Below are 27,731 nucleotides of genomic sequence, written 5' to 3'. Positions count from 1 at the left end.
GTTGTGCGGATCAGCTGGAATTATCTGTTATTTTGGAAGAAAAAATGTAACAGACTCTTACAGGAATAACAGTAAAAAACATACTTCTTGCTGGTCTGTATGTATTGCTTTATTATTTTTATCACCAGCTTGAACTGTAAACTGTAAATGTTTAAACTGTAATTGCTTTCTCGCAACATACATGGTAGATAGATAACCAAGCTGGGTTACATGTTATCTGATTTTAAAGAATAATCTACCATTTCTTACTTCACAGGTTCTTCTTGATGTACCTCATTAATAAGGATGAAACAGAGCACACAGGCCAGGTATGTAGTTCCAGTAACACAGTACTGTACATCAGTCTGCTTCCCTCAGTTTAAGTGTTATCTTAAAGCCTGCAGCAGAAATAAAATTTGGGAAACTCCACAAATTACCCAACAGTTTTATTACCCTGAAGACTGATATCTCTACTAAAAAAGTGTCACAAAAACATTGTAAAAAGATGTTTGTAACAAAGCTCTTGCATGCAGTAATTTTGAATAAATCTTTCTAGTGCATTGATGCAGATAATGTTTCTAAGCAAAATATTTTTTTATTTTGCCAGCAGCATGTATTGTACAACCTTACTGGTTTCAGAAATTGACCACTGAAGAGAAACAACAGCCAAAAAACTAAGCAAAATGTAGACAGTTTGCTACTTATATTGAGCATCACTATTAGAGACGTATCACTCTATGCATGTGTTTGAGAATAATATACAGTACTAGTTTTGAATATTGATTAAATGTTTTTAGCATCATTTTGATTAACTGTGATATACTTTGCTTAAAAGAATTGGGCACAGATACAGTAAAGATTTTAGATATCTGAATGCCTACTTAAATCCTGAAAGGAAAACATAAATGTGCCTTTCTTATCTATAGAATAACATCTCTGTTTCATCAGTATGCTCAAGGCTAGACTGTTTGCTGTCTGGGATGTTCTCAGCCAGAAACTGTGAACCTGGCAAGACATTTACATGCAAATACAGTCTAGTCCACAATCTGGGAGACCACAAGTAAAAGCCACTTCAAGCTCTGCGAGGAGATCCATATGTGATGGTTTGATCAGCAGCAGTGTATAGTCTCTCCTGACCTCCACTTGTAATAAATGGTACAGTAGCAACCTGACTGCACAGTGCTAGACTGTCCATGTCCTGGGACCTTATTTACTGCCATTCATACAGGCTTATCCTGACATGACATTTCTGCAGGACAGCAGAACGTGTAGGACAATGTGCGGCACCTAGGGCTCAATGACCATTGAACAGACACATGATTGTCTATGCACTATGAGAGAAATGAAAGAGAACATCATTGCTACGCACTACTAATCTAAGACTCTAAGACTCCCATTATTCAACCCTATTGATGACAAATGTTAATCAGCATTAATTTACCTATTTCATGCCTCTTCAAAAAAAATGTCAGTGCTCCTGCTACAAAAAAGGATAGCAGATTTCCTAATAACACTGAATTTAAAGTAATACATTTTAAAACACTTAAAGTCATGTTTCATTCATATTCTGTATATAGTACATAGCCTACATTAGTTTTCTAAACATCAGATCTTATTAGATTCACATTGCAAAAATTTTTTGATAATGGTCATTTTATTAGGAATTGGTATTAAATATGCCATGTTTATACAGTAGATGTGTGTCTTTTTCTGTAAAATACATAAATTAACAATCTCAAGATTGGATATACATGGTTAACATGGATATACTTCAGTCTCTTTTATTTTTACACCACTTTAAAAGTTATATTTTGGCTAAAGGGTAGGAAGGTTTAAGGAACTCAAAACACTTTGGAATGCTCTTATCATACGTAAAGTACAAAGACAAAAGGCATCTGCAGTGATGTTCTGGGTTACACAATGCATTTTTTCTTTTGTTTTACCCTTGGAAAAAAACGAACCATCAGTTCTGGTAAATGTTTGGTAGGCTGTAATATCTCTGTCAAAATAACTAAGCCCATTAAAAATGAAAATACCATCCTGTTGAGAGCTGTGTTGTAACTCCTGTCATTTATACTTGGGGTTAAGGCTTAATGAAAAGTTTATATCACAATGAAGTACCCTTTCAAAGAGGTCTGTACTTTATGTGCAGTGAGTGAGTCTATCACAAAAAATAAAAATCACTGGAACACTCAAGATATTCAAAGGAAAAATATTTGATCTGTCCCTTTTCCCTACCTATTTCCATAACTCAACTATTTCCATAATCAACATTTTGGACATGAGATTCCTGTTAGGTTCTATTTCCTAGAGGTGATTTACATGAAAAGCTGCAGCTCCCCATTTATTTACAAGTAATGCATCATCTGACGGCTCCTTTTCAGCTACAGTGACTTGTGAATGTGAATAGTTGACAGCTATTCACTGGCTAATAAGCTGTGCTATTTTAGAATGATTTTTCTCATGTACTGTAGGCACGACCGTTAGAAAATTGATGGAATTAGGAGTAGAGGTTGATGGCAAGTTATTAGCCTTGCTATTATGAGATGAAACTTGCATAAATAAGTACAGAAGATTCATAACTTTTTTTCTATATACAGTTTTGCTCTTTTAACTCTATCAGTGATGTGGCATCCTGCAGTCCATCATCTCTCACTCTTGGATAAATAGGTTTCATTATTGCACTGAATTGTAACTGTACCTAAAAGTTACCAGAGAAGGAAATGCATTTTGATGGTCACAACAGATTTATGAGGATAAAACCCATCATATTGCATTTGTACTGTATATAACATACTGTAACTGCCAGCAAGACCGTTTATGTAATGAACATTTCATTAAGTCACAATGTACTAATCTCTAAAAACTTCACAATAAGAACAATTAGTTTTAGAAAGCTGTGCCCTAAGTGCCCTCTTGCAACACCCATGCTTCATCAGAAAGTTGCTTATTCCTTCTTACAAGTATTCTTTTATTGCTGTAAATGTACCTGTGTATTATTAGCAGAAGTGAGATGGTGTTGAAAATGTCATTTTGTAATGTTTTCTGATATATACATGTTTTTCTTTTTGTTGCCCAGGAGTCCTACGTGTGGAAGATGTACCAGGAGAGATGCTGGGACTTCTTCCCTGCAGGAGACTGCTTCCGTAAACAGTATGAAGACCAGCTGGGTTAAAGACCCAAGTATTACCTAGTTGTCAGATCTGTTACCTGATAGTAAAACTGAAACTCCATACAACTTTAAAAGAAAACTTAAAACCAGCTCTACAAATGTACTTGAAGTGCATTAAAAAAGATCACTTAAACATGCCTGGCTCTTTTAACTTAAAAAGAGTAGAAACTTAATCAAGACTCTTTTATATTAATAACTACTACTGCATATGAACATGAATGTTGTCCTGTTACCTACGGTACAGTAAATAGTGCCAATTTTACAAGAAACTGCAACTCCAACCTGCCCAGACATCTTTTTTTTTATTTTTGAATAATTATTTTGTCAGCGTGTTGCCTTTTTTCTATATAACCCCAAACCATTGCACAAATTTTGGTCTTTTAAGAAACATTAAGTTCAGTGGGGTTATGGATGATACAGATGAATAAGTATGAATCTTTGCCCTTATATGCACAAGAATAAAACTTCAGTATCAACTGAATATTGAACTGAGACTTATGCCAAACATAGGGCTTGTAGATTTATAAAGAGAGAAAATTACATTTTATTTAACCTTTTATGCTGGATCTTACCTGCTTGTTGATTTAAATAAAGTTTAAAGGAACTATTACCAGCTAAAAGGTTGAACATGCTATTAAATGCCTACTATGAAGTGTCAAAAAAGTGCCTTACTTAAATAAAGATAAAGCTATGCAAAATGAAGTATGTTCTTTATAGTATGTTAGTGCTCACTTAGTTCTCAAGGATTAGCAAAAAGCATAATTAGGTTAGTTTTGTGGCTTTTGTTTTAATTTGTTAAAAATAAAGTGTGTAAATGCTATTCAGTCCAGTTGGCAGCATCTAAGCTGCAAAACCACAAAATAATGAAATTGCAACTATCAAATCACTTTTCAGACTTTATCAAACACCTTAAAAAGTGCTATTGTATGGCCATTTGTATGTAGTAGCTTTGCTAAACTGTGCATTTCTTTTGAGAAAAAAAGAATAAAGTACTCAATGCAATAAACATGGTCTCATATTATGCATTTTTTAAAAGCATTTTTGTAGTAATTTACTTTTATAATTGAAATTGGTAGCACTTGTGATGGGCTGGCTAGCTTGGTTATCTTGGGCAGCTCAGGACAGGATTGGAAGCTCCTTGAGTGTTCATGTTTTATGTGATGACATTTTCAAATGGGACTTAGCTGTTAATACTTGAAAAAGTCATTTTTTGTTACTTCTTTCCCTCCAAAACCTACTCAAAGAGCAATACTATCTATGCTAATTTAGGCTGTTTTAAATCTGACAGCAGTCTTTTTCCAAGAAGTTAATGTTCCATGAATACTACTTTTTACATACAGTAGTAAGTAAACTGTAGCATACAAGCTCATAAACATAGCTTGAGCATATTTTAGAAAAAAAAATGAATTCTGTTTGGCTTCTTACAGATTAATGCTGTTAACCACTCTAATAAGGGTAGAGTGGGGAACTGCATCAATCTTCTTGATGTAATGGAATAAACATTTCTAATTTGCTACAAAATAAAAATGAAAAGACACCTTGGCAGTGGAGACACTTTTGCTTTCTAATTAATTAATGGTAAATCACTGTTGTCACATACTCTGAAGTTTTAGTAGCAGAAAAACAGTATCTCAAGAAGTGCTTCATTAGTTTTTTTTAAACCGAAACTTTTTACAAGAAATTAGAGGAAAGCAAGTAACTGACTTACAATAGGGAAATGGGAAAAAACAAAATTAAAAGTTTGATGTGATTCATAAACATTACAAGACTAGAACTTAAGGCTTCAACAAACATGAGATGACAATGCCCCAGTATTTCAGGTGAGACTGTCAAATAGGCCTACAATATCATATAATTATAATGCACTATAGGGCTCAATATTATGTTTTATTATATAAAACAGTCACTTTGTTCTCATTTGTTGAAGTTTGCCAGCATAGAGTGGATACACAAGTCACTTCAGACTCAGAAAAGTGTCAGTTTGGATTCAAATACATTTTACTACTAAGCTTATAATATTAAGTATAAACAATTTATAGAGAAAGAAGTCTAAAACGAGACAAAATATTTGTGTACTTACAAAGTACTTCTGTGCACTGCAAAAGACCAAAAGAAATGTGTAGCTTGGGTGGTTTGAGAATGGCACTGAAGAGGCAAAAACCCAACTACTGACTTATCCCACTTCAAACCCTATTAGCTGCCCATGAATAGAGTGGTTCAGGTATCTCTCTTCCCTTATGAACTGAGCTTGACAGGGACATCATATTGCATCATTTACATCCATGTACTGTACTTCAGATGATGCAATGTCATGATGAAGAATACCTCAATACATTGGAAAGGTGTGGTTTTATTTTCAAATGCTGTAGGTAAAATCCCATTACACCACTATGAATCTAGCTTTTGTATGATTTATCTTTTAGGTTAACATTCAAAGAGAAAAAAAGTATCAATTTTTTACTACATAATTTTACCTTTTTCATGCACAGCTAAAACAATTAACACACTGTGTTGGACAGCACGTCAAGAGCAAGAGTTCTTTTCATTTAGAAAAGCAGAACAGTTTTATAGCCCTTATTTTTCAGTTCTTTGGGAATGTTCAGTCTGAAAGACATACTGCCCTGTCTCATTTTACAAATGAAATGCAGAAGCTTATCACAGGTCCCACTTTCTTTTTAATAGGCTTCATCAGAAGCAATTCCATTTACAGCTGCTGAGTTCCTGGAGGCATTGTAAACCATTATGGCATGATATTAATGCCACTCATCTTTGCAAGCCTATTTAAGTGAAATTATGAAAGGAGAATATGGGTGAGGGTGTAGTCAATCATTGCTTAATTCAGCAGTTAGTACTTATTGCTTCTGTGTATTGCTTAGGTAGCACTTAAACTGATTTCGTATATTTTGTCTATAGAATATATAATGTAGTGTCTACTCACATGCAAGTCATATACATACTTCCATATAAAAAAAACATTTGCCAGAAGGCCAAATGATGAGACCATGACATATCAGGGATTAAATTGTTATTATCAACAAATATTGTTTCAGACAGGTCAAGTTACAGACATTGACACAAAAACAGTTGATACAGCTGTGTTAGCTTCTTAAATATGTCATAGAAATGATTACCACACTGGGTTATTTCTGAATTTCCAGGCAGGTCACTGCTCTTCCCAAGTTCAAAACAGAAATTAAATGACATAAATCCCCTTAATGGTCTATTGACATTAATTTAACAGGTGCTTTACCTGTTAACCTGTGTTCCAAGTAAACAGTTAAGTGCTTGCAGAGGTCAAGATGCATTAAGGCAATGTGTTTACAGTTAACCTTAATTTCTTCCTCAATATAATGAGTGAGGAAGGAAATGGAAAAAATGCTGAAAAGAGTGCACTGAGTTTCATTTTAATGTTTAAAGCTGGCAGGCAGTTTTTGTAACTAAAATAAGAAATACATCCAAGACCTCTGAAGCCTGTAGGGACTCAGAGAAATCAGGAAATCATACTATCCAACCAGTCTTCCAGATCATCTTCTGTGATTTCCTTTTTCAAAACTGTTGCTTCAGGAGAGCGCTCTTGTTCTTCTTTGACTCCATCAGATGCTGCAGGGGAACACATACATTTATATATATATATTTAAACTGTAACAGCCTATTTATTTTGTGTGTCAGGAATGTGGGAGTTCCAGCAGGGAGTGTAAAGCAACACAGAAATTCTCCTTAAAATGGATTTTTAAACCTTCAGATTTGAAGCACCTGCTGTCCTTGGTGCCTTGACTCTGAAGTGAGACAAACTGCTGTTTTGTTGAATAACTGCAGTCTAGCCTCCAGACAACAGCATGATTACCTTGTTCACCAGACTATAAGGCACTGTCTGCAAGCCCATCAACACTGATGAGTGGGGAGGATTTTATGGTGATTACCCAGAATGATTACTAAAAATGCAGTTCATAATCACTTAGCTACAGCATACAGCAACAGAATCCAGTTCCTAGTTTAATGGCCGATATCATTTTAAAGTGGTCCTTTACAAGCAATCTACATTGCTTGTGATCGGCCCACTTTCAAAGATTTTTTTCACAACATCTGAAACATACATATTCATTGGCCTCTGTAACAATAATTGATTTGGTGCTACGAACTTCAGGGCCTACAAACTCAGCCGTCTTGATAACTAGAAGAGCTGTGAAACTGCATTTCTTCAGGAAACTAAAATCTTATGTCTAACCTCCAATGTTTTCTTTAAAATGGCTTATATTATTTCATGTTTCTTGGTGTACAAACAGAGCTATATCACCAGAAATGCTTTAGTAGGTTCTGAACCAAAATTTGTGTGCGGTATCTCCTTCAAATACGGCTAATGTTATGCATTAAAAATGTGAGACGGCAAAATACTGTCTACATTATATTAAAAATATACACAAGCAAAACACTGCATAGGATCACAACAAATGCTTACTTAGAACTGGGGAAGGTGCTTTCATGTCGTCCTTATTCAGGTCATTAATTTGTGAAGGAACACTATCTATAGCAGCTGGAACATGAGGATCTAGACTAAGTAGCAGGTCAAGTTCCTCGTCCAGGTCATCTGCTGGGGGCTGGGCTGCGCTAACAGACATCTGAGGGGCTGTGGCTCTCAGAGGCTTCCCATCCATAGACTCAGAGAGGGGTACAGGAGTGTTCGCAGAGGAAGCACACGTGGGTGCTGGCTTTATGGCAGTGGGAACTCCAAACTGACCAGTGAGGCTGAAGTCCTGTTTGTTCTTCATGATTGTCACAGGGAGCTCTGCCGGAGCAGATACCTAAAACCAAACAACAACATATTCCGAGAAAAGTGGACAAGAGGTCTTCATCCATGTGTTTACAAAAAGAAAACTCCAGGAGAAGACTATATTAGAATGTGGTCTAATATACAGAGACTAAGAAATGGTATGAATAACAGGAGGCCATTCAGCCCATAGTTTTTTTTTTTGGCGATCTAGTAACCTCATGAAACTAAAAGAGCATCCAGTTCTTTTCTTAAAAGTGTAAACTCAACTACCTCACTGGGATGCATGTTCCAGATAGCCACATCTCTTTGTGTACGAAAGCATTTTCTTGTGAATATTGGGGTTTTACTGCATATAACTCAACTTCTTGGGAACAGAAGCACAGCCGATCGTGAGGGATTGAATATCTACAAATGCCACCAGTATGTAGCTGCATCTATTGTTCAGATAGCCTCAGTTGTTAGTACTGAATTGTCAACGGATAGCTAGAATCACAGCTAATTGAGGCTGCCCTCAGATGTGAACCTTCTTGTATGTAATCATCACAGCATACTGGTACCTGTTTTTCACAAATACAGTTGTCAACAAAGTGACATTTACACACTTCAAAGCACATCTAGGATAAAGCAGAGTGAGTGCTTTTCTCTCTGAGCAATCTAAATTTTAGTGCCTTCTGGAATATAACGGTATCAATTACTAGAAGAACAGTATTCTGACCCGCATGCCCTACGGTAGACTGAAATGTTAGATTTCTCATGGAAAAAAAATTCAATCAGAACACAACAGATTCTATGGGTCTTCACTAAATCTTATATTGCCATCAGTGTACCAGCAAAACAATTCAACTTCTAGGAAAGGTAACATGGAGAAATGTAAAGGTTTAAGTATGGAAAAAATAAGCATAGTTTTCATCAAATAAAAAAAGATGTTAATCTAGTAGTCATATTAACATATTAACATATAACTGAAATATATGATGGACAATGGTGGAATGTTAAAAACCCAATTTCCATTATTGACCTTTACAGGAGATGGGTTACATACATTAAGACTATTAATAGAGGGAAATATTGACAGATTGTATTGGAGCACATGGCTTTCTTCAAATTTACTGTGAATTAGAGTAAAAAAGAATCTGTTGTTTGATAGAGGATTCTCCATAAGGAACTGAACTCCTGATTGACCAAAATCTACTGGTAAGCTTTGACATAATTAGTAAAGTAATAAATTAATTTCAGGATGGATAAAGTGGAGAGATAAAAACAGTACTTGAAAAAAATGTTGCATACCTGGACCAATTCTGCTTCCACATTTAGCCTTACATGAAGAGGAAGAGCTTGAAGTGACTGGGCTAATAACTGCGAGTCCACAAAGAAAGCTGACATCTGCAATGTATAGAGGATGGATTAACATGCAATATTGACAGGTAAGTTTACTCCTGTAAAGCACTCTCTCTCATACAGTAGCATCCATACAGGGATGTAAGTTACTGATGCATAAACATGAAAGATATATCACAGAATATAAACTGCTAGTCCCAGTCGTTATTCAAATATGCTGCTGTTCCTTTTACTTAGCATACAATCTATATATTTTGATAGATAGGAAGAAAACATTTAAAAATGACAGATACTTTCATTCAACCTATATAGGAAATATGTATTACATAAATTGTGCGCATGACTGCAAAAGTGCATTAAAACTTTGTTTCCAAGTCAGAAATCAATAGTCTTCCCTGAATCAGTCAAAAAAGTAGCCATACCATACTGATGTGCAAATATGGATGTCTACATACAGTACAGTAAGTAAACTATGATGAATGTTTTCTTTTTCAAAAGCCCCTGCCATATTTTCTTTCCACTTCCAGAAGCAAGCTGTGAAATGAATCCTCTACACACATTAGATTTCCCGGAGCCCCAGAGTCAATCAAAGAAATGCCTTGCAATAAAAAGATGGATATGAGACATTCTAATAAACTGTTTAATTCACTACTGAAGAGGAAGTGACAACACTGCAGTTGTTTTTTTAGCATTAAACATTTCCAAAGGTTTTGACAGAATCTGTGTATAAAAGATTTCAAAATGAAATCACAGTTTATTTCATACCACTAAGTATCAAAGTAATCAAGTAAAATCTTGTTTCCTTATAATGATCCATAAGTTTATTAACTTACATTCCATGAAAAAAAAAACACAGCTTTGCATGCAGAATATGGCTTTTGATCAAACAAAATGAGTTAATTAACTCAATATAACTTACAGAAAACAATTAATCTTAATTCAGGGGTCATAATTATTTAATACTAAAACATGCAACAAGTCCATAAATCTCTTTTGACTTGGATTTAAAAAACACGGATTTAAAAATGTTTTTTAGTGTGCAAAGGGCATTAAAGCAGCAAAGCATCAGCAGCTGCTACAGTACATATAAAATGATAACATAGTTCTTTCAACAGCCCTCTATCACTATATGAACTCAGAAGACAGTTTTGTAAATTTGTTTCTGGTACTGCTGAAAATCATTAGAGCAGATAGGTTATTACTGCCGACACTTTTATGAGATGCTTCCACTGCATGAGAAGCTGCTGATGAGCAGATTTCTGATATTTTCTGATATGTGTGCATAATAGAAAAAAGGACCCAGTGAAAGCAATTTACCTGATTGTTAGCTAAAGCATCAACCTCCCATTCTTTTTCTTCAGAAAATCTAAACTGGGTAAAAGAGTCACCTAAGAAACAGAAAGATGAAAAAAATAATTAAACAGGTATGTATAAAAGAGCTGAACATACAAACAATGGGAAAGTAATATGAATCCTGTTTTGTGATATGCTAATTTAATCTGAGTCATCTACAACACTGGCAAACAAGGCTTGAACGGTAAACGCATTCGCTCAAGTTCTGATGACTTGCTAGCATGTAGCCTAGCCAAAAAACACAACTGAGACCAACAGTAGAGTTGAACTGGCCAGGTGCAATCCAGTTTAGGTTACTTTGAGTGAGAGAAATTATCCTTAGCATGCTACACTATCATTTTGTTGGCTGGCGTGGAACCTCCCAGTTAGATTTGTTTTTGTAAAAGACTATTCAATAAAAGTAGCTGTGGAAAACGGGATACACTCAATTGTTATCAAATAAAGGAAAGCATCTGTTTCCCAAAACGACAGAACCTCTGGACTTTCCCCAACAAGAAGGAGAAAGGAACAAGATTTCCTCCAAGTAGACCCCTTTGTAGTGTATCATCTTGAAATTTAGATAGGCAAATTACAGATTTTTTGAAAACTTAATTAGCACTTAATTTAATTATCCATTAAAATATCAAATGTTTGAAACCATTCTGAAAGGGGAAAAAAAAAGTTCTCCTGATGGCATGCATGAAGTGCAGCCAGTCCATGCAGCCCAACAGAGTATTTTAAAGAATTAACTTGCAAAGATTTAGCCCTTCGTAACATTACAGCTTCTAAAAGGTTTTCATGTCTGTGAACAACTGTGTTCACCACCGTGCTATCTGATAGCCCTTTCAATTATAGAGAAACAGCAGGCAGATTTCTTTTCCATTCAAATTACTTGCATGAACTTTCTGTTTGCAATGAGATACCACCATTTTTATTAATATGCTGAAAAAAGTAAATGGATTCATAAAGGTCAATTAATTAAATGGGAAGATTAAAACATTTTAGGACAGACTACAAACCTCAGCAGATAATTACAGTAGAAAGCACAATGGTTTTTTAAATGAGGCCTTAACTCTTTTGTACGACTGGACTGGAATATCATTTTTTTCCTCCTGTAATGTAATGTTTCCTGATAAACAGGCATATTGTGACTGACAATCCATTGCAGCAAACACTCCATAATGCTTTTAGAACTCCCCAAGCCTCACTGGTCATAGTTTTACAGCTTTAGCTCAGTGCTGTTTAATTGCTTCACTTATAAGTAGAAAATATGTTTTAATAAAAATTAACAGCAACCACACTTTCAACTGTGTGCTTTATATAGATATAAAACTTTATTTTTTGTGTCAAACTTTAATATTTGATGAGCTGCATAGCACACAGCCAGATCACTGGACACTCCACTCAAAGCTCTTTACAGGTAATGGGGACTCCCCCTCCACCACCACCAATGTGCAGCACCCACCTGGATGATGCAACCACAGCCATAATGCTCACCACACACCAGCTATCAGTGTGGAGGAGAACAGTGATGAAGTCAATTCATAGATGGGGATTATTAGGAGGCCATTATTAGTAAAGGCCAATGGGAATTTTGGCCAGGACACCAGGGTAACGCCCCTAACACCCCTACTGTTTTCGAGAAACATGCTGGGATTTTTAATGACCACAGAGTCAGAACCTTGATTTTACATCTCATCCGATTGAAGGCACATCCAGGTACTGGCAAGGCTCATACCTGCTTAGCTTCAGTGGCAAGTTGCAGGGTGATATATATAGATCATGAATAGAAATGCTGGACAGATTTGGCTGCCTATAATTATGGATAATATGGCTACAGATTGTTGAGGTGTGTTTGACAGGAGCTTCTGTGACCAAGACAGATCAGCTTGCTGATGTTTCATGAGCAAAGATGTCTAATGTGATGTCAGTACAGAAGTCTGAGAGAAAGATATCATCAGCAAAGGATAACATCTGAAGGGTTCGATGCACATACTCCAAAATTGTGATATTGTGCATTAATTCAAAGTCAGGACAAAACAGGAGAGCAACTCCTGATTAATCGACTGCAAATTTCAGTGCGGCACAAGCAGCTACTTTAATCAAAAATGGACTGCTGTGAACTCCACAGAGCGTGATACCATAGTTGAAGTGCACAAACCACTCATCACACTTGGTAATGCACATTTTCAAGTTCAGTGGTGCAAAGACCAAGAGTAATAAACTACTGATTAGAGAAGAAATGTGATGTGGTCAGATGAGTCATGCTATACCATGTTCTTGACAAACAGATGAGCACATACGAGGCACCAACCTTAACTTTTCAGCCTTAAGTGCTTCATTGCAACCACTTGGTGAAGGGTTCTGTTGGATCTGTAATGTTGAAGGACTCTCCCAAAGCAGCTGCATTACCTCCATTCCTACAGTTGCTTAATCTCCTGGATGTTAATTAAATCTATTATTACCCATTATTAAGTTTTTAAGCTGTGATGTTCATACATGAAAGACCATGGAAATAATGAACTGACACTCAACACCTCCTTGAAGCGATCTTTGTGTTCTCTCCAGGTAGCCAGTATCATCTCTCAACTGCATCACCTGAACTTTACAAATGCAGCTCTTCAATGTCCACTTTACACCTCTCGATTCATATATGATGTGAATGATAATGATTGTCTGAAACTAAGACCGGCCAGAGTAATAACAAAACCATAATAAATCTACAGGTATGGCCTTTTATAGGCACTATAAATACCTTTGTTTATATGTTCCATGTCAAGGAAACAAATTGACCTGGGGCAACAGGGAACAAAATTGGAAAACAAAGCTGAGGTCAGGAATCCAAGAAAGACATCACTAGGGAAACGGGACCAAGGCAAGAACAAAACTAGAAAAATGAAGGAGCAAAACTCAAAGTGCTCAGAGTAAAAATTCAATCACAGAGCCCTGAGCTCTTTTGGGTCTGAGTATTTATGTTGAAAGGCTCCTGGAACGGGTATGGTCGAAAACCGTCTCCAGGTGATTGGTTTCTACAGCAACCAGTGCAGGAAGATGTGATGATGGTAGAGTAACTGGCTGCTGTGTCACAATTAGCTCTCCTTCCTTCAAGAAACAGTTGGATGAGATCCTTGGATCAATTACCTACAAACTACCAAATGAGACAAATGGGTGAAATTGCCTCCTTATGTTTGTAACTTTTCTTATGTTCTTCTAAACCATCTGAGATTGGATAATCTCCATTTGAACTGCCTGTCAGGTCGGGTGTTTGTAAAGCAATCAGATATCATCTACCCTGTCGGCAGGAATACAAAAGACCTTCTGCTTCCCACAATGGATTCACTAACCTTGTTTGAATGTCAAAGCACAGTCTTACCATAAATGCGATTCTGCCATTTTAAAGTCACCAAGTAAGGGAGGCATTTATTTTGGTGGATGTCAGAAAGGTAGTTTCAGTAACATTAAGTAATTTTGTACCTTCCGTATCTTAAATCTGGCTTTGATGGATACTGTTTTGAAGAAGCAAATAATTAAGCTTCATTCATGTGAAACGTGAAAGCAACAATACAGAACTTTTCTAGAAAAAAATTGTGTGAACATCTTACTTAAAACAAAGATCCAATCCTCACTCAGGGAGTATATAATTTGCACATACCTTAGAGTTATTTTATTTCTTAATTGTTTGGCAGGTATGCATTCTTTCTTTTTTGTTTGGTTTAGTCCCTACATTGTGATGGGGATAAAATACATATGTTTGTCTTTGACCTCTCGATTTCTAATCAGATGAACAAAGTGTGACATTGTATGTTTAACATATTATCTTGTATAATGTTATTAGATGTTGTAATCATTTTTATTATTACAATCATTTTATCCATATAATACCATTCCTTTAATTGCTGCTAATGAGAAAATAAACAATTTTGATCCATTTAAATTCCACATTCAAACATGAAAGTTTGTGTTGAAAGGGGTGTTAATGCATTAAAATGTCTCTACTAGGACATTTACATAAATTATTTTATCACCCACATTATCAAATGATTTCACACTCTTCTCTGAACTAAATCTAAAGATGGAAAAACCTAACCCAGGCAATGGAAATCGAGGTAGGCTGCTGTACAGGAGCTGAGAAAGTATGGGGACAATGGGAACAATCCATATTTGCCTTCACTACAAACCTCAAATAAATAGAATGCTGTGTACTACAAAACCACTTTGTGGTTCAGTATCAAACAAGTAAATAACAGAATAAAGATCAGAACTGATTAATAAGGTCAATTCTTTAAAATCTTAATGTGAATCTGCCATAAAAAGGCATGCCCAAGCATGTTTATAATTTCCCCATTTAGACCAAGTTCAATATATGGAGGAAATCATGTTCTATTTGTGATGCAGTAGCAGCCAAGGACAAGAGAAGAAAGACTCCAGGTTGTATGACATACAGACCTGTCATGTGCAGCTGGTAACCATTGCTGGAGCTCTGCCTGTCCCCCATGCAAAAAGAACAAGGTACATCATGGGTCTCCACTTGCTGCCATTCACAGCCACTGCATGCAGGCTCCTTTTATTTCAACATCAAATTGAATCCTAGAGTAAGCCTCCAGTTTGTGTTGAGCTTTTAATTATACTACCCCACAGGGGCAGGGACATCTGACCAGATGGATTACAGCTCTTCTAGTTTGTCTTTTCTTTCTCCTTGTGCACACTCTCGTCACCCATACACACTCCAGCTTGTATATGTTGTAAATGGGGTTTCATTTGTGGCAGAGAACACAGAAACATGTAAAAATAAAAGGGAAAGCATTCTTACATTCTCAGCTCGTAATGCTTCCCTGTTCAAATTAAATGTCTCTGTCATCAGTAGATTATCTTTTTTTGTAGGTCTAATTACGAAGAAATAAGCCATTTTATCAACTTGCCTCCTGGGGCTTTCTGAAATTTCCTTGCACTCTGTAACATGTCTTTCCTGACTGGACAGGGACATAAATTGATACAGATTGTGTTTGTTTAGTGTTTTAATTACAAGACAGATTGTGTTTTTTCTTAGAGCAACACACTCTAAGAAGCACCTGTATCTCGTAAAGGAAAGAAACTAATTTAATATAATCACATTTTTGTGATAAAATATGCATATTATAAATACACCAGCTGCAAAAAGTGAAAATTGTAACTGCAGTATTTTGTTAACTTGTCTGCAGCTGTGACATTTTACATTGCTATTATGCACAAAACCATCCAATCCAATACCAATTATATCTTATAGCATATAAAGAACTACCATACTGGCACTAGTAGGATCTATTTCCCTGATAAATTTCTTTATCTAAATTGATAAAAACTGGTCAGATTCATCTGCTAGTCCAGTGCAGAATGAACAGTAACATAAAATAAATATTGCTTAAGTGTAAGTGATGCATTTGTAATTCTACACAAGGCACACAAGTAGATCCTACACACTGAAAAGGAACCTACCCAATAAGTGGTAAACTTTCCAATACTTCTTCAGTATCCTGGTATATTTGGTAAAAAACAAAGTTTAAACATAAGCAATGATGTCCTAAAACCATACAAAAACCAAAGTGACAGTACTGACTATAGCCTTGTCTGCAACAGATCTTTCAAGAACATGCATCTGTAACAATGTTCAGTAAGTAGACATGCAACAGTATTTGACTATAAAACCAATGAATTAAATTAAAAAATAAAAATAATAAAGTATATTTAAATAATAAATTTCACACATTCAGTCAGCCTCAAAATGCAGTATTTCAACTTTCTTTTTTAAACCTTAAACCAATTTGGATTCAGTCTGTCACAAATGCAAATAATTGTGAAGAATGGACAGCTAGGGAACATGAACTAAGGTTTTTATACTTCAGCAAATCTTAGATTCTGAAATACAGCTGTCATGGGAACACATTTCCTTCCTTAATCATGCAATTATTAGGATTTGTTTAGAAAATTATGCAGTTCAGAAACAAGGTCATCACATCTATACTGTACTCCGGAGAAATGTATCTCTAATATCTGCAAATGTATTTAGTTGTTAAGTGTTCAGTTAAAAGAACAAAACCAGACGTATAACAAAATAGCAACTAGGCTCTCTTTTTTTCCCCCATCAAATCTTTGTCAACTGTCAAACGAGATAAGTCACACTGCACCAGAGTGGAATCTGTGACAGGCTGGGAACTCTGCGTGTCATACAGACGCAACAGTTGTCAGGTGCAATTGATGCACTGCATCAGCAGATTGGAACCTGCATGAAGTCAAGTCTAGAACGGTTTCCTTGAAGGGGCTGACAGCACAGACTATAGTGACAGTAGCAAAGATTATGAGAGTTGAATCTGTCAACAGCTAAAGGAGCAGACAAACTCAGATGGCATGAAGACAGCTTGGTGTGTTGCTTGAAACAATTTTTAACTTGATCAAATCCCCCATATCAGAAAAATAAGATTACAACTTATATTTTATGTTAACTTGTTTTTTAAAAAAGCGATTGCATCCTGTGTATTATACTACAGCCTTTTTGTTTTGCGAAATCAGGATACTTATACCAAATGAGATGAATTTGACATGCTCTTAAGTGTTTATTATAATGTCTGGATCAACAAAAATTTAGACACGACTACTCTACTATAACACAAGCAGCTGCAAAGCCGTCTTTAGCCTCACTATCCCAGAACTAAGATTTCAGAAAATTAATAAACGTGCTCCACATGGAGTACGGATGTTATATTAAAAAACTTGGCAGATTTGCAAAATTGGGCTCAAAAGATTTCAAAAGTTCTGCTGGGGCTACGCCATTGTAGACAGAAATGTTGGCAAACAGCTAAAGTAACAGATGTGAACCTCACATACAGCTTTACGGCAGCTTGGCGGCCTATAGCTTGCTCAGTGTGAGGGATTTCAAAGAGGTTAAGGAGATTTAAGGATTACAGTCCACAGAGCAGAGATTTTGCTTTTTTCCCCCCAACATTTTGATTTTTTTTATCACTTAGAATTAAGTTCTGGGTTTAAAGGATGGATTTTACAAGACCATTAATTCAAGATGGATATAAACAGAAAGATATATTGTACTGGTGACTGAAATAATGTGGCAGACATAAACACCCCTTAAGGGATTTACTACAAATCTTCATTTCCTGTGGGATTTTAAACTTTGCCACTGGGATTTAGTATTGGTGTTAGTACAGATTTATAATTTTGAAGGGAATTTTCTTTTACTGCAAACTATACCAACCTGTCTTCAGATTGAACAAGTCATAGGTTTATTCCATGCTGAAAAGACAAGAAAGAAAACACAACATTTTTTGGCTGTGGAGCCTTCTTTGGGTGTCTGAATGTCTTCAGATGGTATTACCTCAACTTATGTACCCACCTAAACTGTGAATTTGTCAAGGACATCATATCACTTTCTCTGCTGTTTTGTAACAGGTATACAGAGTACTTTCAGTAAGAATCTTGTTGAGAAAACAGACTTTCTGTAGAAAAATTTAATGTAATATATGTGCCATTAATATTCCCTTTTGGCCTATGATTTAGGATTGTCTGTGGTATAAAGCAAAACCTCTAAACTAATGCTGAAGCATCTACAAAAGGAATGACCTTTATTAGTTTACTTTTGCTTAATGGAAAAAAAAAATGAAAAAATATAATTATGTTTTGTTTTAATTCAACCTGTAATTACAATACAACAGCCCTCTGAATCTTTAGTTTTTAAACACAAAGGAAGGTAGAATAAACCAATTCTAACATATGGGAACTGCAGCAAAAACAGTTTAGCTGCAAGGAGAAGGCTGCTTTTAGCTCTCCTTGCAGCAGAACCATGTTTTCAGGCCAGTTTGATATCTACAAATTAAAAGACTGTCAAAACGAGAAACTCCTAATTAAAAGCATTTCTGTGATGCCTGGAAATGCAGTCTGTTTCTTCATTTTACTAATTACTTCAGTATGTGTAACTGATGCTTTAGAGTTTTGCATCTGCCACAGCTTCCTTGCCTTGACATATTCTATTTTAGGGCATTGTGTAGAGGCTTTTATGTGGCATTGATGTCAGAACCAGATTTCATCTACTAATGCACTTGAGCTGATGTCCCACTTATCTTTTTATCTGACGTTATGTGGAGCTTTTATAATTGGCTGCATTAGAAATTTGGCCTTAGAATTAAACTACGAAATCTAAAAAAATGAAGCATGCCAGTGACACTGCACAGTACTAACAAAGGTTCTGTAAAACCTTTGAAAATAACCCTTTTGAAACCACATGAAAAGTGATTTTTGTGAAAAAGATCAATAAAAAATAAAAAGATCAATAGAACAACATAAAGACAATTTAACCTTTGAAAAGGGAGCAATGTAAGGAGTCTGGGCTGCAGTTTCCACGATAATGCTCAGCTGATAACAGAGAACAGCACAGTATTTTATTGCGCTGATCATGCATAGGTTTAATGCAGGTAGAAACCCAAGTTCTTAAAATGCACTGCTCCTAGGATATGACCAGTAATCTAGCAACCACCTGAAGCTTTTACATGTATATAAAAGCTTCCCTTATAAGAAAAAGCAAAGACAGACATGAAAAAAGACAAATATGTTAAAAATACAACCTGCTATAATGGAGTTCAACCCCACAGAGTGAAACAGACCGACTTATTACCCCTAGTGAAGTTCTGATTGCTGCAAACTACACACCAACTCACTAGTCTATGAATGCACATTTATTCTTCTCAAGTCACAACTTTACCTTCCCTTCCACTTATGCACTGCGATTTAGGTTTAAAATAATACAAACTATCAAAACTGCTCAGGCTCTAGGATTTGCATACCGTACAACTCACCTGTCTAATACTGCAGGAGCTAATGGAAATGTTATTGGGAGCAACAGTGACGGGAGAAGCTATTCAGCTTCACCATGGCAGATGGACTGCAGGTGAGTGACCATTACACTACAGGGTTCAGAGCAAGACACACCTTCTCTGTCACTCTGCAGTTCACATTCAGACCTCAGGTAATCATTACAGAGAAAGAAAAAACTAAAACTATTCTGTTTATAGCACCTATTTACAACCATTTAATCTTCCAAGCCATAGCACTGAAATATCGTATGATGTTACAGCAAAGCTTCATAATCATCAAATTCATCCAATTTCCAGTTAATTAAGGGGCCATTCATACCAAATACACTACAGAACAGATCTAAATGGATCCTTCTTAACAGCTCTGTTTAAAAGATGTAATTACATCTGCTGCACTGTAATTAACTTCCACTTCTAAATCATTTTCATATCCTATGTTTTCTGCTATGTTTTTTAATTTATATTTTTGGTTCCTGTCAGGGTTTTAACAAGCTATAAATGAGAGAGCATAAATAACATTGCTGATGTGGAATCTGTTGCTTTTTTGATAACAGAAGACTAGACAGACGCTCCAAGAGGTCTCTATGAATAAAAACCTTCTTTAGTGTAAATCTACCACAAAGCAGTATGCGTTTACTGTCGCAAATACAATTTACAATTTATGTGCACAGATATTCAAAATGACATTGAGTAGAACAAATTAGTCTTCCATTTACTCATTCATGACATTAAAAGCGATTAAAAAAACAATAAATGGTTTGACAAAGTTAGCTTGATGGGAAGCTTGAGAAGCCTGAACCAACCTTACTGTTGTGTGTTGTGAAGCAGTGCAGTGCATCACTGTGACCCAATACATCAGAACTGTGCAATAGTTTTTAAAGACCATAATCAGTGCTGAAATGAAATGGGGAACCTCATTGCCAACAGTAAATACTGTACACTGTTTGTATTTTTTTTTTGCATTCAAATAATATTGGATATAAAAGCACTGTTCAGGAACATAACCTTCAATCATCACTACCTGGGGAAAAGGTACAACTGGTCCAGCAGGAATGTGACTCCTGCCAGGACCAGGTTTGAGAGCTCTTCCTGTGTCCAAATTTGCACAAAAGACAGTAGCTTCGATATTAGCATTACTGCTTTAAAGACCACCAGTAAGCCTAGAAAACTACACAAACACTTCTGTGTTTCCTTCAGCTATTTCCTGTTTGAAAGGCAATTCAAATTTCTGAATGACATTTGCTCAGAAGACCTATGTTTATTTGTACTTTCTACTTGGCAGAGAGATGAGATCTTAATTCATTTTTTAATTAACCTGGTAATGGGTTTCTTTTGTAACTTCTTGTGACTGTCCATACTGTAAAATGACAGATCTCTCACTTTCTTTAAACTGGAATGGACAAACCAGTAGCTTGCTTTTGTACAAAACCTAGCAAAGCAAGCAAGACTAAATCATCATCAATAAAGCAACCATCAATAAATATTTGATTCCACCTTAAGGAGAAATGATTCAAAATGGTACTCAAACACAGGTAAGGAGTTAGAGCCAGTCTGAAGTAAATTCTTCACATGGAATATCACTTTGATAATGGAAGACATACTTATAAGTGAGTGCACTTGAGCAAAGAGAGAATATAAAAATCTGAGGACCACAACATACTTTCATCAATCTAACTGAAATGAAATTGGAAATTTTAGAGGTCACACTGCATAGCATGCTAATGATTTAGCTTACTGCCAGCACACACAAATGGAGCAAAAGTGCAAAAAGAGCACCAAGTCTATTTAGGATCTTAAATACCTGTAATACTAAATTAATCAGTAAAAATCACAGTCATTCTTTAAGAGTGAGAAAACGAACAACCTTTAGCAGAAAATCTTTCTATGCTTTCAACCTTTAAAGGTATTTAATTTACACCATAAAGTGAAACGCACATTAAAGCAGGGGCAAAATGTTTGAGAGCTAAATTAACCGATCTGGGAAGAAATGAAACAAACACCACTTGGCTGGTGCACAGTCTAAACTGTAAAACTACAATATCTATTTAGTTAGTTCATTTTTAATGTATTCCTGACTTTGATTTTTTTGTTGTTGTTGTTTTCAAGAAACAATCTAAACTGGTTCAGTGCAATTCAGTTTCCTCTTTATTAATTGAAAGGTTATTTCTTTCAAAAGGAATGATAAAGTATTGACAGGACTAGCTTGTGAATTGCATTATGCTTGGTGACGTTCTAGAAATTATAATAGACATTGATGTCTGTTAAAGGCAAATAATTATACTAATGAACACTGAACGTACAGGAGACTCTGGTGTTGCATCTTCTTTTTATACTGTATATTTTCCTTTCAAATGAACACATAGTAAAGCAAACCAACACAGAAAACATACCTGACTTTAAAAGTTGTACAAATGTTGAAACACTGCACATGTTCCAAAGGATCCCTAAATGAAAATTTATAAACCCAGGAATTTACTTATATTACCTTGTTTTTCCCTTTATAATATATAATTAATGGGCACAAAATGAGACATGCTAAAAACGTAAGTTCTTCTAGTGTAAAAGGCATTATCCACTTTATATTCATCACAGGCTCCACAGTGAAGAGTAAAAAATGTCAGTAATTGTACAAATGGCAAAAATTGCAATCAAAATGCTGTTAGGTCCTCCCAATAAAGGCCTAGGGCAAACACTATAAGTTGATAATTAAGCTTAATTTACAGGTCAGTCTTTCTTCCTTTGTGTATTTGTGAAGCACTATTGTGGATTCACTATGCCCTTCAGCAGTGCCTTCAATCACCATATCGATAAACTCAATTAAATTACTTCACTATTCACACCTGATGAATAGTGAGCATTTTAAACCCCTCAAGACCAACCACTTCTTTTGAAACTTAACATCCCCACAAGTGCATAGAATTAAGCAAATGTTTCTCAAAATAACTTTCCAAATAAATAAAATCATCAAATTTATTTTATTCTAAACTCAATTAAATTACTTCACTATTCACGCCTGATGAATAGTGTGCATTTTAAACCCCTCAAGACCAACCGTTTCTTTTGAAACTTAACATCCCCACAAGTGCATAGAATTAAGCAAATGCTTCTCAAAATAACTTTCCAAATAAATAAAATCATCAAATTTATTTTATTCTAAACATCATTGAATGTTTCTATTTAATTGCTATATATATATAATGTTTGAAAAGTAATTTATTTAAAATGTGAATAATTTAATATACCACAGAATTAAGAATGTGAGAATAAACAAAAGTCTGGCTAAAACAGTTTAATTAAAAATAGCTAAAAATGACAATTCTAGTTCTTACTGCTGTCTCTGTTTAGTAATTTCATGTTGAAATTTAAATGTAGTTCAATTTAAAACTTGGGGAAAAAAATAACTTCAAACAATTTCTCAATACATTGCTATCAAATGAAATATATTTTACTTGCAGTGAATCAATTTAGCCAAAACCAGACTCAACAAAATGTTTATTTGGATTTGCCTTCATTAGCATGCAACATGGTTTGTGCCTTATAATGCATTTAAATTTAACAACATTTTAGAATTGTGCATTTTAGTATATTTCAGGTTTTTCAAAGTGAGCACATGCAAAACAGTTAACGTACAATATAAAGAAAAACATCAAATTTAACCAAGGATTTCAGTGGATTATCATTTTTATGTTCTACCTTATTTGTCATATTCCATGGTCTGAAGCTCAATTTCCCCGCACTTTAAATATTTAATATTTAGCATTCTGTGTCCCAGATATTATTTCCTGGTCTGAAATCACTATTCAGGCCATTAAATGTCATAACCAATGACATTCGAAAAGCAAATAAAGATCCCAGTGGAAACATAGGAGTTCGACTTAAAGGTCCTATTGATTAAACAGTCCAGGGAGGCTGACATGAATCATTGCGTGCCAGCTCTGCAAAATATGAGCACACCTTGATACAACTGACCGTGTTCAGGCTCCTTATTAAATAATGCAAGACAAATTCAACCTTGTGACATGGAAACAATTACTTTCCTAATTACAAAAATGAATCTGGGTTTTAGTTTAGGCTTCAAATGATAGTATTAGACCATGTACCCTGTGAACACAAAAATTGTTTCAATTCATGCGGATTATCCAATTAAAAAAAAAACAGCTATTAAAATAAATGGTGCTTCACAATACAAATGAATCAGTCATTTGCATAACTGCTTAATTTGAAACATTAAAAGCATAACCACATTGGAAGTACACATTCCAATAACCCCAAGGTGCAATACATTTAAATTCCAGGTGGCAATTGAATGTTTGCTGCTCTACTATTTAAATTACATATGAGATTGCACTATTAATGTTTTCCCAGTTCAATTTCAGTAATGTTTTATGCTGGAGCTGTACTCTGTGGGGCTTCGAAATAATTTCTGAGTGAGCCAATGTTCACCCACCTCTCAGCTTTCTCCATTTAACATCTCAGCAAAGTTCATACTGCTTTCTAGGGACCAGAAGGGGACCTTGTTATGTAGTTAACATGGTCAAAAATGTGGTAGAGGACTACGATGCCTGATAGAAATGTATATTGTCACAAGATTCCAAAATACATTTGAGAAATACAGGCATTATACAAAACAAAACGGTATGATGTTAGAAAGTCTATGACAGTTTGGTATTTAATAAAATAGTATTCAAGTTGCCAGATGGGTATCTACTCCCTTACCCCATCATCATAGTTTCTAGGCCCATTAATTGCCCTTATAATGTTCAGAAACGTCTCTCCTTTTCCTATGGCAGGACAGGATCTCATGTTTGAGCCTGCCATTAGGAAACAACGTTCTCATTTTCAGTAATCTTTGCTCTGCCAAGCAGAGGAATTGACAGCAATAGAAAAGACCAAGGAAAGGTGCAACACATTGCAATGAGTCAGCAAACTGCCTGCCAACTCATTAACAATGTACTGTATGCTCATGAAAGTTACGGTATTTACAGACCTATTTATATTTGTGTTGTTTTCAGATACCTTTTCCTTGTCATGCTGAGATCTAAAACCGTGAAAAATTACTGTCATAGCCTGGACTGATCATGATATATTTACTGCGAGTTCACATTTGCTGGATTGTACCTCTGCCAAATTTAAATGTCTCTCCGGGATGCAAAAACATTTTATTTCCAGGAGATTCCAAATATTTCAGTACGATCCTGTTACTACTTTAAGGCACAGAAAAGTAAAGATTCACAGAACTCTAACCTCTTTGAGAAGTAGTCTGTGATGATGCTATCTTTGCTATCAGTCAGTTTTGGCAAACATAAACACACATAAAAAAATATAGTAAGTTATCTTTGCAAAGTAACTGATAGGAGCCATTTTCCATAAGTATACAGTACGTATTGCAAGCTTTTAATAGAAAATGTATACCAATTAAGACAACCTTAGGAGCGGATTAAGTCTTTAATAAATAATATCATAATTAATTGCAATGCAAAATTAAAAATTAATGCACAGATAGCGTAAAGAGGACAGTCACTTCCATTTGCCAAGAATTTGAGGGCTGCCTGGAAAAGTAATTTTCAAATTCATAAGCATACAGTTCTGGTTAATCCAATGCAGACTGCAATACTCAGTCATTACTTTTATACAAAGGTAAAGTAATTCCAATGGCAAAAGTCCATCCATTACAAGGAAGCTACTTATTCCTGACAAGTTTCATGGCCACTTGGAGGCTTCCCTGGAAGCATAGTGCACATGGTGGGACTGCACTCAGGACAGGACACAAAGTCATTGAAAGGCACATGTGCACTAGGACACCCAAACACAGAGTAACATGCACGCTCCATACAGACAGGATCCCAGCCTGGAATTAAACAGGAGTGCTAATTATCGCAAAACTGTGCCACTCTGCAAGGCACAGAAGTATTACAAATGTTATTAGCTTTGCAAATGTTTCGAGATCCAAATGGCAATAATTATACTGTAACTTCCAAATGATAATTGCACTTAGTGTAATAGGTATTTGTGCTTCAGGTATTGTGATTTCAGGAGACAAAACAGTTTGTGATGAAGAAATGAGTCATTTTCTATTATCCAATTGTATTACATTAGATACGCAAGACAATACATTAAGAGGTCACAGCATCCCACTGTCACATACAGCATAATACTACACACGTTCATCTATTTTCTAACCTCTTTGTGTAATACAGGGTTGCGGGGGAGCTGGAGCCCATCCCATCAAGCAATAGGCACAGGGCAGGACATACCCTGAATCGTGGGGAACACGCAGACACAAACATGCACACACTCACACCAGACCTAATTTTCACAGATGCCAACTTACCTACTAGCATATCTTTGGATTGCGAGAGGAAAACAGAGCATCCAAAAGAAATCCATGCCAACAAGGATTGTCCTTGTCACCTCTCTGCTGTTTAATACAGTATTCATAACAGGACACGGGACAGTAAGTGGGGAACTCTAAATTAAAAAAAAAAACAAACCTAATGCAGGTGACCAAGTAAGATCAAAACTGACATGGAATCTTTGCGGAATCAAACTAATTCCACCTGTTGCCTTAGGCACAAGTGACATTTTACGGACACAAATCATGAAATCTGTTCATTTTTACATATCAGACAAAATAAATTGCAAGCATATGGACAAATGTCATATGCATGCTAAATTATGTTGCAACATAGAAAGCATCTCAATTACATCAATTTCATCTTGCAAATCATTAAATTATGAAAAAAATCATAGTGTACAGTTTTAATCAAACCTGTAGAAAAGCAGTTTTAATTTCCTTTTCTAGAGCAGTGATTCCCAACCCTAGTACTGGAGGAACACCACTTTCTGGTTTTTACTTCAGTCAAGTTCTAGTCTCAGGCTAAATCTCCTGTTAGCTCTTAAAAGATCAAATGGGTTTTGTAATTGGTATCATCACTGTACTAAGTTTAACTGCCCTCATTGACATGGATTGCGTGGAATGGAATCAACAGGACCTCTGCAGAAGGAAAAAAAAGCTAATTGTAGGAGTATGTGATACAATGTGATTCCCACATATTCCCACCTACCTTAACTAGTAAGAGCTTTTTAGTCACAAATAATGGCTAGAGAGTTTGAGAGGGTGTGTAAGCTTCTGAATGCTGAAACTGTTAGAAACAGTGCTCTTTGCAGGGCAATTTTTGACACTTAGCACTGACAAAAGAAACAAGTTATATCTAATATATAGTATATACAGTATATCTAATATAAGCCTAAAGAAGCAAGTACATTAAGTCATCAATCAGCACTGGTGATGCAGAGCTCAGCTAGAATGTCACAGTGTCCCTCCAGGACCATGGCTGTGAACTAGTGTTTTAGAGTATGGTTATGTTCAATCACAACAGTTTTAGCTATTTGAGGACCAATTGGTAAAGAAAACAAACATCTATATATACACCCGAAGAAGGCTCCACAGCCGAAACGTGTTTCCTTTTTCTCTTTCCAGCATGGAATTAACCTATTACCTGTTCCTTTGCAGCCTAAGCATGCTGTCACAGCTACCCACCTGATCTATGTGAGATGATATACTGTACTATGAAAGGCACTATAGTTTATTATTATATATGGCACACATTTCCTACAATTTTCTTACCTACAGTACAGAGCTACAATGCGTTTTTCAAATTCTTACTTTTTAATAAAATAACACAGCAATAGAACACACTATCAGTAATACTTAATTGCTAGAAAACAATTTTTAAGAATGTTTTACCAGAAGTCAGCAGAAGATATATTGCATGACAGATTTTCTGGAAAATTGGCAGAGATTTAATTGTTGCATGGAAAGACTTGGACACACAAGCCAAGCATATTGTCTCTCTAACACCAAATTAACATCTTCTGGGAAACTCATTAATGTGAGTTTCCAGACTTTCCAGACACCCAGAGAAGCAAAGAATAAATTATAAAAATGAATCAGCTCATATCTCTCTATCATACTTCATGCCCGCTGAGAGGAGACGTCTGAGCTCAGAAGCATCAACTACACAAACGTTTCAGGTGAAGGAAAGGAAAAAATGTTAAGTTGGAAGAAAAGGAGAAATGGAAATGAAAGAGCTTTGCAGTGGCATATATAGGGAAAAACTAGTAAAAAAGTATTTATGCATTTAATTGTTGAAAAAGAAGTCAACAATACATAACCGGGTGTGCTGTAAGTACCAATGAGAAAGAGTAAAACATTTGAACTCTGAAGATACACTCTTCACATTCATCCAGGCAGGTCTTGCATTTGTGCAGTGTGCTTAACTGCAAAAGC

The 27,731-nt window shown here is 35.6% G+C and overlaps 2 protein-coding genes across 6 annotated transcripts in view; one reads left to right on the top strand and one right to left on the bottom strand.

The window, feature by feature from the left end:
* Window positions 1–4,157, top strand: part of LOC148828300 (ryanodine receptor 3) — a 175,379-nt gene extending 171,222 nt beyond the window's left edge. For all 5 annotated transcript variants that reach the window (XM_088924859.1, XM_088924857.1, XM_088924858.1 and 2 more), the window contains 2 exons: window positions 257–308; window positions 3,059–4,157. In XM_088924859.1, the coding sequence (XP_088780985.1) occupies window positions 257–308; window positions 3,059–3,154 (148 nt within the window). In that variant the 3' untranslated portion in view covers window positions 3,155–4,157. The remainder of the gene's footprint in view (window positions 1–256; window positions 309–3,058) is intronic.
* Window positions 4,158–5,809: 1,652 nt separating this feature from the next.
* Window positions 5,810–27,731, bottom strand: part of aven (apoptosis and caspase activation inhibitor) — a 74,353-nt gene continuing 52,431 nt past the window's right edge. Inside the window, exons 3-6 of the mRNA XM_088925967.1 lie at window positions 10,575–10,645; window positions 9,207–9,302; window positions 7,608–7,950; window positions 5,810–6,751 (exon numbers count right to left, since the gene is read on the bottom strand). Coding sequence (XP_088782093.1) covers window positions 6,642–6,751; window positions 7,608–7,950; window positions 9,207–9,302; window positions 10,575–10,645 — 620 coding nt within the window. The 3' untranslated portion in view covers window positions 5,810–6,641. The remainder of the gene's footprint in view (window positions 6,752–7,607; window positions 7,951–9,206; window positions 9,303–10,574; window positions 10,646–27,731) is intronic.

The sequence above is a fragment of the Atractosteus spatula genome, chromosome 9 (assembly GCF_055471065.1).
Source record: "Atractosteus spatula isolate fAtrSpa1 chromosome 9, fAtrSpa1.hap1, whole genome shotgun sequence".
NCBI classification, from domain to species: domain Eukaryota; kingdom Metazoa; phylum Chordata; class Actinopteri; order Semionotiformes; family Lepisosteidae; genus Atractosteus; species Atractosteus spatula.
The sequence above is the reverse complement of the archived record's forward strand: the minus strand, read 5'-3'. Positions and strand labels throughout refer to the sequence as shown.